Source organism: Branchiostoma lanceolatum, chromosome 6, assembly GCF_035083965.1.
Source record: "Branchiostoma lanceolatum isolate klBraLanc5 chromosome 6, klBraLanc5.hap2, whole genome shotgun sequence".
Lineage (NCBI taxonomy): Eukaryota > Metazoa > Chordata > Leptocardii > Amphioxiformes > Branchiostomatidae > Branchiostoma > Branchiostoma lanceolatum.
Window position 1 is genome coordinate 23,937,520 of NC_089727.1, and position 16,712 is coordinate 23,954,231.

The 16,712-nt window shown below is 44.4% G+C and overlaps 1 protein-coding gene across 1 annotated transcript; it reads left to right on the forward strand.

The window, feature by feature from the left end:
* Window positions 1-1,356: 1,356 nt before the first annotated feature.
* On the forward strand, window positions 1,357-5,993 carry LOC136437623 (uncharacterized). The gene is made up of 3 exons (XM_066432246.1): window positions 1,357-2,961; window positions 3,162-4,168; window positions 5,579-5,993. Exons 1-3 carry the CDS (start codon window positions 1,357-1,359, stop codon window positions 5,991-5,993), a joined length of 3,027 nt encoding a protein of 1,008 aa, XP_066288343.1.
* The last annotated feature ends 10,719 nt before the right edge of the window (window positions 5,994-16,712 follow it).

Consider the following 16,712-nt stretch of genomic DNA (forward strand, 5'->3'; position numbering starts at 1 on the left):
AGTCTACAGAAACATAAAAAAAGGAGTTATTGCCAGTTAAACCCTGCATGTGGTATCAGACAATGCTTTGTATGAAAGAAAAGTGTGTAGGACAATGCTCTGTATGAAAGAGAAGTGTGTAGGGACATATCAACTTTTTCTTTTCATTATGTGTACATTTTGTGGCCTTCCTTTGGTATGTCATAACAAGGTGCCTGGTATAAAAGTTGTAAAAACTAGGCAACTTTCTGTTGGAAGGTTTGAATTTTACATCAAAATTGTAATAGAAACTATGGTGAGTACTGAATGACAGTTGCAAGATTTGGAAAAAAAGTAATGTGACATTGGCACATACTGCCCCATTGCTTAACCATAGGGCTCAGTAACAAGGTATGGGCATGGCCCTCAATTCCCAAAGGAGCAATCAATGAACTTCAACTTTGGGTATATTATCATACCCCTAGAGTGTATCAGCCAGGCGGGTAGTTTTCTATTTTGTTCATTTGCAAATGTTTTGCCAGCCAAAACGTTGCCCCATGAAACCCTAGACCTCGTAGAACGCGCGTAGCCACGGGAAAGAATACCCTAGTGACAGACCACCCTGATTGCCAAGATGAACGCTAAATACTAAAACAAGAGGCTTTAAAAAAAAAGCTTGCCATGCGATCTCATTATGATGGGGATGAAAAGGTGGAAACATAGCTTGTGAAATGAGTGCAAGAGCTGTCAGTCTGGTGAGTAGCTGCACTGGTACAATATGGCTGTGTACAAGTTAACAGATTGGGGCGATGGTAATTGGTTGACATTTTACCAAGTAAAAGGTAAATGCAATGTTAAGTTTTATTCCTTAAGTTTAATGTCAAATAAACGTTTATAAAGTCAGCTTCAATTTGTGTTACTGCAATTTGTGTACTTGTTGACGATCGATAGGTGGCGCTTTCATAGCTGCCCACACTTTTTACACGTCCGCCAGTTTTTACAGAAAAGTAGACTTTTAAGTTACTTCAAGCTGTCATCTGTTGAGAATCGACGAGGGAACAAGTTGGAATACCACTCCTTGTACTTCGGATCAACATTTCAGGCCGTTTTTGCGGTTTCTGATCGAGATTTTAAAGTTTCCCTGAACCGACGCCGGACCAAGGGGGAGGGCGCTGCCAAGACAAAGGATTTAACCGTCTTCGTGAATCAAGCGCTGTTTCTACGTACCAGGAAGGTGAGCCGGCTATGACTTTCCCTGGCTATGACAGCATAGGAATCACCTTCAACAGTAAGACTAAGGAACTCGTTCAGTGCTGACGGGAGAACTGCAAGAAACCAAACGCTATATGTCTGTTTACTACTGGAGTCAAATGCCGGGTTACTACAGGTCATTTAGTCATGGCCCTCTACAGCACACTGATCTACTCGGCGTCGACCCTTCGGGCATTTATGTCTTACTCAAAGTTGTCTACCAAAGCAAAAAGGTCAATCACGGAATGTGGAATAAAGAAAATTTTCCACGCCAGGGGTTGTCGTGGGGGAAAGAACATCGCCAGACCGATCCCTGTTGTGCTCGGAAATCGTCGCGCAACACCCCCGACCCGGCGCACCTGGCAGCCTACCATGAGAGAGACAATCCTGCGAACCTGTGAGAAGACAGTAGCCGAGAAGAAGAGAAAACATCCCCCCGCAATACCATCTATCCTGTTATGTAACCCCAGGTCAATAGTAAACAGGTTAGAGGAATTCCAGACCATTTTGTTGAACAATAACATCGACATAGCTGCTGTGACGGAGTCATGGTTCACACCTGACATGTCGGAGACACACCTAGCTGTGGATGGGTACAACCTGTTCTATAGATGCCGCACACATAGAAGAGGAGGAGGCGTGGCATTGTATGTGAAAGATTCCATACCAGCTAAAGTTGTGCAGGACACGTCTGTGCCACCTGAACTGGAATGTTTGTGGATTTCAGCCAGACCCAGACGCTTACCCAGGGGTTTATCGGAACTGATCATCTGTACAGTGTATAACCCCCCAGCCTCTCCGCATCAGGACGCACTCGTGGAACATCTACTTACAGAAAGTGATCGCATAAGAACAAGTCACCCTGAAGCAGGACTAATTCTCTTGGGTGACTTCAACAGACTGGATACCAAGGATATTTGCGGTGGAAATGGACTGACCCAAGTTGTTGACAAACCCACAAGAGGACAAGCAATTCTTGATGTGATTATCACAGACCTCCAGGCTTACTACAACAAACCAGAAATCACCAGTCCTCTCGGCCTCAGTGATCATAATATGGTCCTGTGGAGAGCCAAGTCTCTTCAACAACGTAATGAAACTAAAACAAGGACAGTGCGACCTATGCGGGACTCAGATATACGTGCCTTCGGTCAGTGGCTCTGTTCTTACCAGTGGCAGGAACTGTACGATGAACCCTCATGCGAGGGTAAATCAGCCATCTTCTACGAAACCACGGGAAAACCCATCGAACAGTACTTCCCCATGAGACAGGTTAAGATGCACAGTACGGACAAACCATGGATCTCACCGGAAGTAAAGTCGCTTATACTCAGAAGACAGAAGGCCTTTTCGGACGGTAAAACCTTGTTGTGGAAACACCTCAGGAACAGGGTGAACCGGGAGGTGAAGAAAGCAAGGAAATCGTACTACGGTGACCGGATTAAAAAGTTGAAAAGTGACAATCCAGCCAGCTGGTACCGAGAGATCAGAGGTTTGCTCAACATGCAACACAAGGAACTCTCTGTCGACATCCCGGACATTGACTCTGCTGACAGCCTTTCCATTGCGAACTTTATTAACGAACAGTTTGCAACAGTGGCGCAAGGACGTCCTTGCCTGGATCCGAAACAGCTTCCAGCATACCTGCCATGTGAGACCCCTCCGCCAGGAGTCTACCCCTGGGACGTGTACCCCATTTTGCAAAGGCTTAAAGTCGGAAAAGCTCCTGGCCCAGACCAGCTGAGTACAAGAGTTACGAGCTCAGCCAACCTCTTGCTGACATTTTGAACGCGTCGCTGAAGGAGGGGCATTTACCGCAACAATGGAAGGATGCCATCGTAGTACCACTCCCTAAGTGCCAGCCTCCGAGTGTTAACAAACTACGCCCGGTTTCGTTGACATCGCAACTAGCTGAAATAGCTGAGTTATTTGTTAGTAAGTGGTTGCTACAGGACATCAGACCGTCACTAGACCCACAGCAGTACGGATGCCTGAAGGGAAAGTCTACCACTCAGTACTTGGTTAGTTTGACTGACTACATAGCCAGAAACTCCGACAAGTTTGGTAACATCACTACGCTTGTGATGACGGACTTCTCGAAAGCTTTTGACAGGATTGACCACACCGTTGCCATCACCAAACTGTTAAAGCTTGGAGCAAGACCAAGTTTGATCCCCTGGATAAGTGACTTCCTGACAAACCGCCGCCAATGCGTAAGGTACCACAGCGAACTATCCACATGGCAAACTCTCTCCTGCTCGGTGCCTCAAGGAACCTTACTTGGACCCCTCATATTTCTGGTTGTGTTCGACGATGCGGTAAGAGAGTCTCCCTTAGAAGAGTGGAAATACGTTGACGACCTTTCGTTGGGAGAGTCTCGGCATCACAAAGAGCCATCCATCATGCAGGAGGAACTAGATAATTTCAATCAGTGGTCTAGGGAAAACCACATGCTTCTAAACGCAGGCAAGTGCAAGATCATGGTGTTTTCTTTCATGAAAGTTCCCCCCGCCCCGCCAGTTCTCAAAATCGATGGAACACTGCTCGAGACCGAGGTAGTCACATGTTTGCTAGGAGTCTGGTTGCAGGCAAACTTGAGATGGGACACGCAGCTATCGAAAATGACCACAAAATCAAACGGAAGACTCTTCATGCTCAGGAGACTGAAACGTTTCAACCTCACAGTGGAAGACTTGCTGCAAGTGTACACGTCCTACGTGCGACCTGTACTCGAGTACTGTGTGCCAGTGTGGCACCCTGGACTTACCACAGAACAAACAACACGGATAGAGAAGGTCCAGAAGAGAGCTCTTCGCACCATTCTGGGGGGACAGTACACAGGCTACAAATCCGCACTACTGTACACAGGTCTACAACCACTGTCACAACGGCGCCTCGAGCTGTGCAGGAAGTTTGCAAGGAAACTTTACCCCGAACTGCTCCCTCAGAGGATGGGACAGTGTCACGGCAAAGATACAAGGAACTCTCACAAACTTAGAACTTTGAAATGCAGAACTAATACGTACAGGGACTCGCCGGTACCGTACCTTGTGAAAGTACTAAATGACGGCATGTTATAGATTATTCATTGCATTTTGAATGAAAAAGAAAAACGTTTATGTTACAGTTCGTCCAATAGGCCAGTAGTTGGCAACGCTTAATTGCCTTCGCCAAGAAGGCTATGTTTTGATGCTTGTTTAAGATGTGATCATGTTATTTTTACAGTTTTAGAAGTTTTTAATGACGTGTAGTCTGTAAGAAAGACGCAATTCAGCCTGGGGCTGCAATGTTCTTTTAAATGTCAATAAACCATTCATTCATTCATTCATTCATTCATTCATTCTTTCTGGACGTTAAAGCAACTGAGAAAGTCGTAGCTAGAACAGTATATGGCGAAAGTGAATGAAATATAACGCTGTTTTTGCCGCAGGGAAGTAGAGGGGGAGCCAGCATAACAGATTCCTAACAGAAAGTGGATTGCAAAGTTTAAAATTTCTTGTCATTGATGTATGGCCAACTATTGATAAGTGGGTTTTAGCTAGCTATATGATTACACAAAGCTGTGGTACGACTCAAAACGAAATAAGGAGAGGGGATCAGGAAGGTTATGTACTAGTAGGTGGTTTTGATTTGCTTTCATAATTTTCTTCACGTTTGTGAAAAGTGGAAGCAATTAGCTAAAATTATTTTCAAATTAACAAATCAACATTAAGCAAATATTACTTCACGACATTTTGAGATTATCAATATGAGACAATGTAACAACAGGTACTTCCAGTTCTGTGAATCATTGGAATTGAAAAGCTGATGTCAGCTGTGCACGTTCTGCATTCATGTCCTGTATTGATGGCTGGAGTCCAGGTTATGCTATAGGTATGAGCTGTGCTGGTACATGTACGAAGCTTTTGACGTTTAAGGAGCCTACTACTGTGCGGGATCAGACCGCCGTGCATGAAAGACGGCCAGGATTCGGCCACGCGTGTCTCATAATCGCACGCATTGAACTCTCACATCGCGAAATCACAACTAACCCCACACGTTATACATTATCAGATAGCTAAGAAAACGCTTGTTACACACATGGTTGTGTATTTTCGTAAGATTTAGATATAAAAAAATAATCAAGGGTGAAAAATGACACCAAAATTTTCAAAACGGGCAAATCACCTCACGCGGATCACGTGAACCAGGAAGTGACTTTGGCGGTTTTCGTGGCACTTTTCGAAGAGCCGTATCTCAACAATATTTTGTCGCCTGGTTAAAGAATTTACATTGTCATGGCCTCCGTAGTGCGGACCACAATCCTGGTATGTTTGAAGGTCTAGGCCATTAGAGTCTTACACAGCGATCAATCAAAATCGCTGCGTAGAAAAAACGTATCGCCGTGTCGCAGCGCACACATCATTGTGGGTTTGGAGCAGCTGAAAGACCAGACCGACTCCGTCCCCTCGTATGAGGTCGGTTTCCCCGCCAGGCTTGTCTCACACTATGAAGACAGCACAGAAAAAGAAGGCGGCGGTTGTGTCCCTCCTACAAAACCACCCAGGCTTGTTTCACACCATGAAGACAGCCCAGAAGAAGAAGGCAACAGCACTGTCCATCCTCCAAAGCCTGTCAGGTGCAGAGATTTCGTCATCAACCATAACAACCTGGGACAGTTCCAGTTCCTGCTCTTCGCTACCGAGGTTCCAGAGAGATCGTTCGGTGATACCGAGGAGACCCTGCGGCAGATCCACGTGGTGTGCCACGCGGCGGGCAGATCCAGCCACTGGACTTTCCACTGACCGTGATGCAGGGCTTGACCAGCGAGCAGGAGGTTCCTAGCGAGGAGACATGTAAGGACGGCATCAATCAGCGTTGATGAAACAGTCCTATCACGGTTCCGCAAGGCTCTCGTTCCGTGCTGGCGTTGAATATCCAGCAGACCTTTTGCTGAACCTGATGTGAAAAAAAAAGGTACAACATTTGTTTTGAAACAAAATGGTGCTTAGCTGCATGCAGGGCTGCTTGCTGGTGTTGTAAACACTGTGAATACATGTATGTCTTCTACAGTGCATACAGGGCTGTGTTGTAAATACAGGCCAGTACGACCAAGGACATTAGATAGTGTCCTTGGTACAATACATGTCTTTGAAGTGCAGTGGCTGTGTAATCCTTTATTGAGGTCTTACTTAAATGCTAAGGAAAATGTAAATGCTAACAAACAAACAAACCACCTGATTGGCTAACTTGTGGTTTTGGACAAACAGAAAATTGCACCTCCTGTAACACATGTCTTACACCCCCCCATATAACAACCCTTAGCAGCTACTTAAGAAAAAAATATTTCAATTATGCAAATGACTCACATTTTTCATGGAGGTAATAAATTACCTAAAAACTGATAAGCTTATTTAACGCATATATTTAACCCAACTGTCCCTGGTACTGAAATGCTAGGTTTATCATATTTGCGTGACCTCCACTCAGGTCACTCGAGTCTATATACACCAGGAGGGGGCAGAGACAACAATGGTCTGTTACACTAGCCATGTTGACGTGTGGGTTTGCTGGGGTTGGTATTAACCATGTTCTCATCGATAAAACCACGAAAAGTATTTCCGAACGGGCGCAGTCGTTAATATGTAGAAACCCTCGGGAAGAACAGATAAAAGGTCGTTTGCGGAGATAGGGCAGCGAGTGAGGAAGAACTTCCGCTCACTCACTTCTGCCGCCAGGAAACAGTACTAGTATCTCCAGCACTTCTTACTTGAAGCATGGGAGGCGATGACAGCAGCAAAACGAATTATCCACACGAAGAGCTGTCAGGAGGGGCCTCATAAAAGGTTCGCAAGTTATGGCCGAATGCTCGTGGGAAGTTAGAGACGAGTCAGATACGAGAAGTACGAGGTCAGTTGCCAGGAAAGTCCCGAGTGCAGTTATTGAAACATTTCAGGAGTCTTACAATACCTCGTAAACTTAAGGCATTGCGTTAGTGTCTTAGGTCAATGGAAAAGAAATGGGAAGGGAATGAGGTAGTAATTTTTCTGTCTACGCGTGAGTCGTATTTGCAAAACGCCAAGGAAGGCGTATGAATCAATATGTCCTATCACGCACCCATTCAAACCAACAGGCGTCATCCCGAAATGATCTCGAGAAGGCGGGATTAAGTATACAGAAGCGCCAGGCACCACGCTGGCAAAGCATGAGCTTTGATAGGGAAGTTCGTCTGCAGGAATAAAACGCTCTTGAAAGTGGTGACAAGGTACTATATAATTGCAGATTACCTGCGCTGAATTTGCGGTGCAAAACTTTTAAAATCTTGTTTGGTATGGATTACAGTTCAGTTCCACATCGACCACTCTCTTTGCCAGTTACAATCTGATTCTTCCCTACAACAGCTGTTGTCACACTATCTTGCTGTGCAATAAAAGTTGTACATACAAAATGTAGATGCAGACGAGCCTGTAGAAGGTAGAGCTCGAGAGAAAATGTTCACCTGTTTTCGGGACAGTATCACAACATTGATTAAGGAGAACCCGTTAACACTATCTAAAGACTAGATAACGGGAAAGTACTGGAAGCTGGAGACAACATAACGTTCACACTAAGCCCAATAACAAAGGTATGCATAAGTCTCCACACCTAGGATTTGTGCTGATAGAAGTTTAATTTTGGTTCAGGTAGCTACCTGAGATGCCTGCCATCTACAAGTTGTACGACTTCACAAAGGGGGGAATTGACATCGTTGACCAACACATGGGCTCCTCCTAAGAGGAAGACTCCATGGCTACCTTCTTCTACTTGCTGGACACCTGCAGAGTGAATTAATATACCGTCAATGCGTTGGACCTGAAGAAGGACCCTCGCAAGGAAAACTCGACTACGGATGGAAGCTTGGCATGGAGCGTGTCCTCCCCCACATCAGGGCACGATCGCTCAACGGTCTCCCATCTGTGGTGCAGCAGAAGATACGGTTGATGCTTGGACAGCCTGACAACACCGACAACACAGAGCACCAGAAGAGATCAGGCACCTTTCCCGCTACGTCGGAGCGCCGGAGCGATGTGCGGAATGCCTGGAAGACATCCAAGGCCCTGGCGCAAAGAAGCGAAAAGATGCGCTTGTGAAAGGAAAGTCGCAGTGCCAGCGTTCTGGCCCAGCCGTCTGCAACACGCACGAATCCAGCGTTTGCATGAAGTGTGCTAAGGACTCTCAGTAGTCAAATACAGTTTGTACGATGTTTTGGTGGTAGGTATATTAGTAATACTAGAAGTTGTTGTTGCTGTAATTGTTCTTCTACTCCTATCAGTCAGTTAAACTACAAACTGCGCTAAAACATTGAATAGAGAACAAATATTCAGGAAAAGAACGAGAAGACCGCTGAAATGTCTCTTGAGTTCAACTGTTTTAGACCTGTGATAGCCGTTTATTACCACATTTATTGATACTTGTCAATGTCATTTCAAAGACATTGTTTTGATGCTGCTGCTCTTGATAGATAAGCAAATGTCTTTGCAGCCATTAAAGTTCTCTAAAAAGCAATAGCTGTTGCAGTTGTTCTTTGCACGTCAACTTTGTATAAGGTTGAGTGTACTATTTTGTGCTAGGGTTGTTCGAACTAGGGGGATATATGCAGTTGGTGTCACTGTCGGTAAGCGTGACATTGGGAATTCAGAACTAGGAAGCTATTAATTAAACGTATCTGGAAGAGAATTACTGTGAAATTGGAAATGTAAAAATATTGCCTGAACTACAAACTAGATATACTGTGTAAAAATATTGTAATTTAATATATATAATTTCTAGAAGCAATCAATAATCATTTTGTTAGCATTCTGTTACCATTATCATTGTCTGATTTGTTGCGATACCGATATTGTTATTCTTATCACTTACTAATATATTTATGTTATGAATGAATCGTTAGATTTATCTTATTTGTTGCTTATGTTTTGTTAACTGCGATGGACTCTCTTGTTTCAGTATTGAGTTATGACATGATTTGATATATAATGTTTATATGCAATCAATTATTATTCTGTCCGCATTTTGTTACTGTTATTATTGTCTGATTCGTTGTCATATTGTTATTCTTATCACTTACTATTAAAATTATGTTATGAAGTGTTAGATTTATGTTATATTCTGATAATTTAGATTATCAGAATATAACATAAGGGGAAAGACCTTGTATAAGCCATCATTGCTTTTTTTTATCCCCCAGCAGGTACATTTTTTTTCTATTCTGTTCTGTTCTGTAATACAACCTGTTTTTAATATGTGCAAATAGATAAAATCAAAATCAAATCTATTACAATGCAATAGTTCTGTGGATCACCTATTTATTTTTAGCGGGACCTGGTTGCCAGTGGAGAGGAGCGTGCTGCCAAGGTGCAGGCCATCGTGTGTGGATCCATCAAACAACTCTTGAAATTGAACCTATAAGTCAGCAACATGATAATATTTGCGACAAAACTTGAAAGAATTCAGAAGAGAGTATGCTGAAGCATTCTCGGAACTTAATAAACATACTTTACTTCAGCTAGCTCTTGACTTTACCCTACCGGCCCCTCGGAACTTTACTTGCACCACATTCGCTAAAGCCCAGGTTACACATTGCCGAACATGGCCTCCCGACTCTCCCCCGACCATGGTTAGAGTGATTCGGGAGCTAGGTCGGCTGGAGTTTGGCTGAGTCGGCTGGCGTTCGGCTGAGTAAGCTGGTGTTCGGCTGCGCCAGCCGAATGTTTTGAAAATTTCAAAACATTCGGCTCTGGACGGAGGTTCTGGAATCTGTTGGCTGGTGTTCGGCTGGTGTTCGGCACGGTCGGCTAATATTCGGCTAGTGTTCGGCTGGTGTTCGGGAGTAAGTCAGCAGTAAAATTTAAATCTTAACCACGCTATAAACACTGCTGACTTACACCAAACTAGTTTCCAACCTACCAATAACTCAACCTTAGGCCATAGATAAATCTCGGCTAACTCATTCCCAACTAAACTGACTACTACCAGAACGTAACGAATCAGCCCCGACCTTCACACGACCAAAAACAGAGAAGAAAGCTAAAAGTCTTATTTCAGCTAACCTTGATCCAAATTCGATGTCTTGGTAATGTTAACAACATAGAAGAGTGGATTATTTTGATTAAAACTGAAAATGAACCCTCGTTTGAAAGTCGCTGAATGTGTCAATTTCAATATCGTGAGAGAGTTAGCAATTCGGCTAGAGGTCGGGATGGTAGGGTGTAGGTATAATTAGGGAGCATTCAGGGCTTGGTTGGGGGTAAACCGTGTATTCGTTAGGAGATGGTTGGGACATGTTCGGCGCATGTTCGGGGATGATTTGTCGCATGTTCGGCGCCAAATATAGGCGAGGCCTAATTCTGGTCAGACTGCTACCGAACTACCGCCGACCCGAGTCGGCTAGCGTTCGGGAGCCATGTTCGGCTATGTGTAACCTGGGCTTAAAATGACCAAACTTCAGGCGCATGACACGCAGTTCCGACACTTGAAAGGGACATTCCAATTTGTCGAACGAACAGATACAAAACTCTCTAATCCAATATCTAGTAGACTAGTCCACTTAACCGAGCACTGCTCTGGACAATTATAATGTATTGACAAAACACCTTCATTATGTTGAGCCCAACATACTGTTGGGCGCAACATATTGTGTTCGTAAGGTTTCTTTCTCCTGTCAAATCTTGTAATCGACGCATGCGCAGCTCGGTCGTCTCTGTATCAACTGAGCTGAAATTTGATATACAGGTAGAGTGGGTAAATACCCTGGGAGCTTTTTTTCATTTTTTCGATATTGACCTTGAAAGTGATTTTATTGAGGTTTTTCTGACCAATAACGTACATTTTGGCCTCCTGTGCTCTGGAAATACATCCAAATGACCTGAAATTTACTATGGGGGTACATTGAACAAATATTCAAAGAATCCCATTCGCACTTTTGGCATACAACAATTCAAAATACGATTTTAGAGGGTATTTTGGGGAGAACATCGGCTATTTTCCTCATATGGGGTCACTGACCTTTAGGTCACATCTTTATTTATCTGGCCAGGTGGACTAATTCGGTCAGCCAATGAGAGAGCGCGTTGTAACACGGATTTATCAAGCTCAACCTGATTGGTTAAGATAGTCAATTTAATTAGGGGCATATTCTGACAGGTGCAGACAAGACTTCACTACTCCCTGGCTCCCATCCTTGCGCTGTTATTGTTGTGTCCTACTGAAGTTAAGTGCAATTGAGAAGGTTCAAAACATTTCTGGTGGTATTTTTCGACACACACGGTGTTTTTCTTATTTTAACACTGCATGGAAACAAAGATTTCCACAAGTTTGCAAGCTTGGACACTATGGTGAAACCTGACATTTCCTCGCTATGTACACGGATTTTCTACCCCTGTGTCATCAAGATTGGACACCAGTGCACACAATGGTGAACACAAAGTGTCCAAAGTTTCCCACCTAGGAAACATCCCGTGTCGGGACGTTGACAATAACATTAACAATAACAATAGAGAGTTGTGAAATGCGTTAAAATTTACCTTGAGCAAGGAGGCCCTTGCTTTGAGTAATTGTTTAAAGTTTTTGGCTAAAAATGACGTAAACGATTTCAAATACCAACATTGCAGACATACAACAAACGTTAGCCTCTATGCCACAGTCGCTTTTCGCATGGGGAGGGAAATGGGCGAAACATGTTGCATTTGCTCCCGCAAATGTTGCCTTTCTAGTTTACAAAGTAGTTCGAGGGAGAACCCTAGCAATGGCAGTCATGAAGACAGGTTTCAAGAGTTGTCGACAAAAACAATGAATGGCCGCTGGTTGGCCTAAATGAGTACACAGCAGCAGCATGCGCGAGAGAGAAAAAGAAAGTGATTAAAAACGATGAGGCAGAAAGTCAACTACTACCGGCGGAGTTGGAGATACTCATATTGGCAGAGACGATTGGCGCCGGCATGCAAGCAGAACGAGAAGGGAGACACAGGGAGAACACCTCTAGACATAGAAGTGGAAATGCTGGAACTAGCCGAGAAAATGTCCAAGAGAAACCCACCTGTCGAGAGGAAACCTCAAAACACCTAAACTGCTGCCATTTGCAAGGCAAGCGGGTCAAGGATGACATGTACAAATTCCTTCGCCCAGGCAGGGGTTGTATCTGCTGCATATGTGCCGGACTTGCTGAGCCCGATCTCTGACTCACAAAACAGAAAGTCAAGAAAGGTAAAGCCCGAAAGCTCTGGTCTTCGGCCCAGAAATACATTGATACCTTACAGAGAAACAAGATCAAAAGTGCGAAGACAAGGTGAGGACGAAAGAAAAAAAAATAGTTGGGTTGAATCCAGCAAGGGCGATTGGAGATTAGACAGAAACGGAAAGAAGAGGCACTGTCAAATAAGAAGGCAAGCACGTTTATACTGGTTTTTGGAAGAAGGCAAACATATAGGCAAACAAAAGTCGTCATTCATATAGGACGTTGATACCTTTTTTTTATGTTACTATTGAGCTACTTTATCCTGGGTGCCATCCTCCGCAGTAACCACTGGCTTACTTTAATTTTTCGTTGGTTAATCACTACGGTTATAAGGAAAGAACAAGAGTCCGTAGGACACAATTCTCCGTGAATATTTATAGTCTGTACATAGTGGGTGAGGTGTTTGTTAATTTCCTTTGCTAGTGACCTGCTCAGTTGTAAGATAAATGCATGAAATTGATCTTGATGTATGGTGTGGAATCACAGACAATCTATTTCTAGAGCCTGGAACTGAAACAGGATGACACTCAGGCTAACTTAACATGCCCATGCAGCAACGGAATCGTGGGTTGTATGTGGTGCCAGGTGTGAAAAGTGCGTTTTTGATAAGCGGTAATTAAAGAAGTAAAAATATTGACCCACACAAATTGCATCTCTGTACAGTCCAAGTAGTGTTTTATAGCAAGTAAAGAAAAGGTGTTTATTCATCTTTTTCTTTCAATACAGGAGGGGTCAGCCTGCTGAAAAGTACGTTAGGATCTAGAAATTCCGGGAAAAGTCGCAAATTTAGATCTAGATGGCTTCTTTTGAGGATTATCAACGAACCATTCAGCCTTACAACTAATATGATTCAGAAATATGCAGTAAATTCTCTTTCCACAATTTATTGCAGGCATGCCTGATCTAGAGCTATCAACCTATTTTGTATTATCGTAACATTTCTCGAAGGTCAAAGGTCACCGGATCTTTCAATCCACCCGGAAGTGTCACAGTCTCGCCGCGGCCGTGGGCACTTTTCTGAGGGACATATCTCAACAATCTTTCATCCCCTGCGTAAACTTTTTACATTGTCACAGCCTCCGTATTACAAACTACAAGTGTGAGAATTTTGAAGGTCCAGAGATATCCCATTTTTACACTGTGCGTAAACGTGCACCGTCCGTCTCGTGCGCCAAACTAGTATGCGACCTGCGACAGGACATGGCATACTTAATACACAGACTGGAGCTCACTCTGCACATGTTCGCAGCGAAAACTCACAATTCCCGTTGCCGCATTTGCCGCATTGGTACGTAACTTTGAATATCGCTAGCTAGGTTGCGTGTGGTGATGCACGTTGTCTATTTTACAATGTAACAGTGAAACTTTGAAACTTTATTCTTCAAGTGCAACATCGCAAACACTGTGTCTGAATTGTGTTGCCTTTTACAGTGGTTTGTAAAAACGTTTACATTCATACTTCTTAAAATTGTTAAATTTAAATATATAGCGGGAGATGAAAACAGTTAAAAATAGTATATACGGAATAAACAACAGTTGACAAAAACGTATGACATAATAATATACTAGTGCTCCATAGCGACAATGTAGAGCGTCTTAAAAGTACATTCCATATCTCGGAGCACGGTATTAACAAACGTCATTGAGGAATGTTCATGAGACACTGTTTATCAGTCCAACTAAGTAGGGGATGGGTGAGTTTTTGTAGCGTGACGTACGGCAGTGTGGGATGTCAATCTTGTGTCAGTTACGGGTTTCACGTCCGGTAACTTGCTGCCTAGGTGGGGGTAACCAGCTGCAAAACTCAACAGAGTTCAACAGAGACATGGCGAATGAACGGCAAATGGTGACTCGTCGTACTGCCAAGAGGGTGAGGTTCAGTGTGACCATGGCTGGCTCGTAGTCGTGGTATTGGGGCCCAAGAATAATCTTGCACGCCCTCTTCTGGATGCGCTCCAGACTTGCGGTTTGTTTGGCGGATAGGGATGGGTGCCACACTGGTGTCGCGTATTCAAGTGCAGGTCTGATATATACAGTGAACACGGTCGTCATATCGGTAACGGATACGCCGAAGCGCTTGAGTCTACGTAATGAATAGAGTTTTCTGTTTGCACCCGAGATCATCTGGGAGACGTGCAGGTTCCACTTTAAGTCACTTTGGACAGTCACCCCTACTATTTTGACCGTCTCCACAGTATCCAACTCTTCGCCATCAATGGTGAGTGGTTCCGGTTGTGGTGGTGTTCTTGCAAAGCAGACGTGGAGAACTTTGCATTTCCGTGGGTTCAGTTTCATTTTGTGTTGATCAACCCAGATGTTAAGATTGTCCAAGGTTAGCTGGAGACTGCATGGTTGACCTATGAACCGCGTTTGTGCCAAGTTCATATCGTCCACGTATTTCCACCTGTCATGAACATCCCGTAGTGCCCCGTCGATCATGGCCATGAATATGATTGGCCCTAAGATGGTCCCTTGGGCCACACCACAGGTAAGGTGGGTCCAGTCAGATGTTTCTCCCATGTAGTTTACCCTCTGCCTTCTGTTTGACATGAAGTTGTACACCCACGGTACAAGGGCGGGGCGCACTCCTAGATCCAGTAGGCACTTGATTGCAGTAGTATGATCGATTCTGTCAAACGCTTTGGATAGATCATAGCAAGTAGGAAATCTTCGTACCCCGTATCTGCCTGAAGTATTGCAGTCAAGCGTAACGGGTTATAACATGGTCGCTGTGGCAGGACAGTGGCCCTTGCCATTAATTATAGGGGTGCAATTACGATATTGTATTGACGATTAAAGTAGTTACGGTGTAAAAGAGATATTGTGCATCACCACGAAGAACCAGGCAAACGATATGCCAAGTTACACACCAGTGCGACGACGGGATCGTGAGTTATAGCTGCGAACGCGCAAACAAAAGCACTTCCAATACTCCCAGAAGGAGGTATTCCTCCTTCCCGGAGTAATAAGAATGGAGAGATAGACGGATGGAAATATCACAGACCTATGGTAATGAAATAAAGGATGGCATATGGGTGTTGGTGGGTTTTTTTCTGAGATTGGGGATGAGAGGTTTAGGGAAAGAAAAAATCGCCACTTGCACATGACGTAATAGATCATGTGACCTTGTTTACGCCGCCATATTGGCCTTCAGAACAGCGGGAGTTTCTAAATTTGTCGTCTGCTAATTCTGTGCATGTGTGTGGGTGAGTGTTATGAGTGACATTTGGCCGTCCTGAGCGACTAACGTACATCAGATAATAAGACAACACTGTCAAGCTATGCCTCGCGTTTGGGCCCCGATGATAAGACCAGATACAAAGAATGCTGGGGACCTACGACCCGCTGTTACTGCCGACGTCCAGGATGGTCGCTGCCATGAAATGCGACAAGCTGCCGGGTATCGAATTTCGCAGATGACACCTCACTCACAACAGCCCACCGTTCTATCAATACTGTTGTAGAATCCCTGAACAATGACCTTGCCACTGCATCAGACTGGCTACAAAACTGGAAACTCGAGGCCAACGGAGACAAATGCAAAGTTATGTTTCTCACTACCCGTCCCCTCCCACAAAAGGATCCCCCCAGTTTTCCTACTCGTAGCCGGTACTATTCTGCAGGTTGTCTACAGCCACAAACAGCTGGGCGTGACCTTAACCTACAAGCTCACATGGTCTTTGTACGTTGAAGCCACAGGCACAACAAACAAGGCAAGACGAACGGCTGGAATGCTCTGTGCCCTACGGAAGAAGGTGCCCAAGATCATTCTGCTACAGCTATACAAGATCATGATACGACCAGTTTTAGAATATGCTGACATAGTATGGTCAGGACTCACCGCACGCGATGTAAGATCAGTTGAATCTGTCCAGTACCGACCGGCTAGAATCATGATAATTCGACACGGTGGAATCTCTTACCCTTCCTATCAAACCGTTTACTCTCAACTATGTCTTCACTCACTCACCTTCCGCCGTAAATTCCACACAGTTACCACCCTCTTCAAACTAATGAACGGACACTGCCCGCCCCACCTACTCAGTCTTCTACCAACTACCAGGTCATCTTCCATAGAATCCAGATATCCCCTCCGAAACGAAAACAACCCTCTGTGCAAACTCCCAAAGGCGTAAAGACTCAGAATGCGTCCTTCCACAGGGCTATCAACCTCTGGAACTTGCTTCCACCAGAAGCACGTACCTCTATATCCTACTTCAGCAGAAAAGCTTGGGCCTCCCTCGGAGACCCG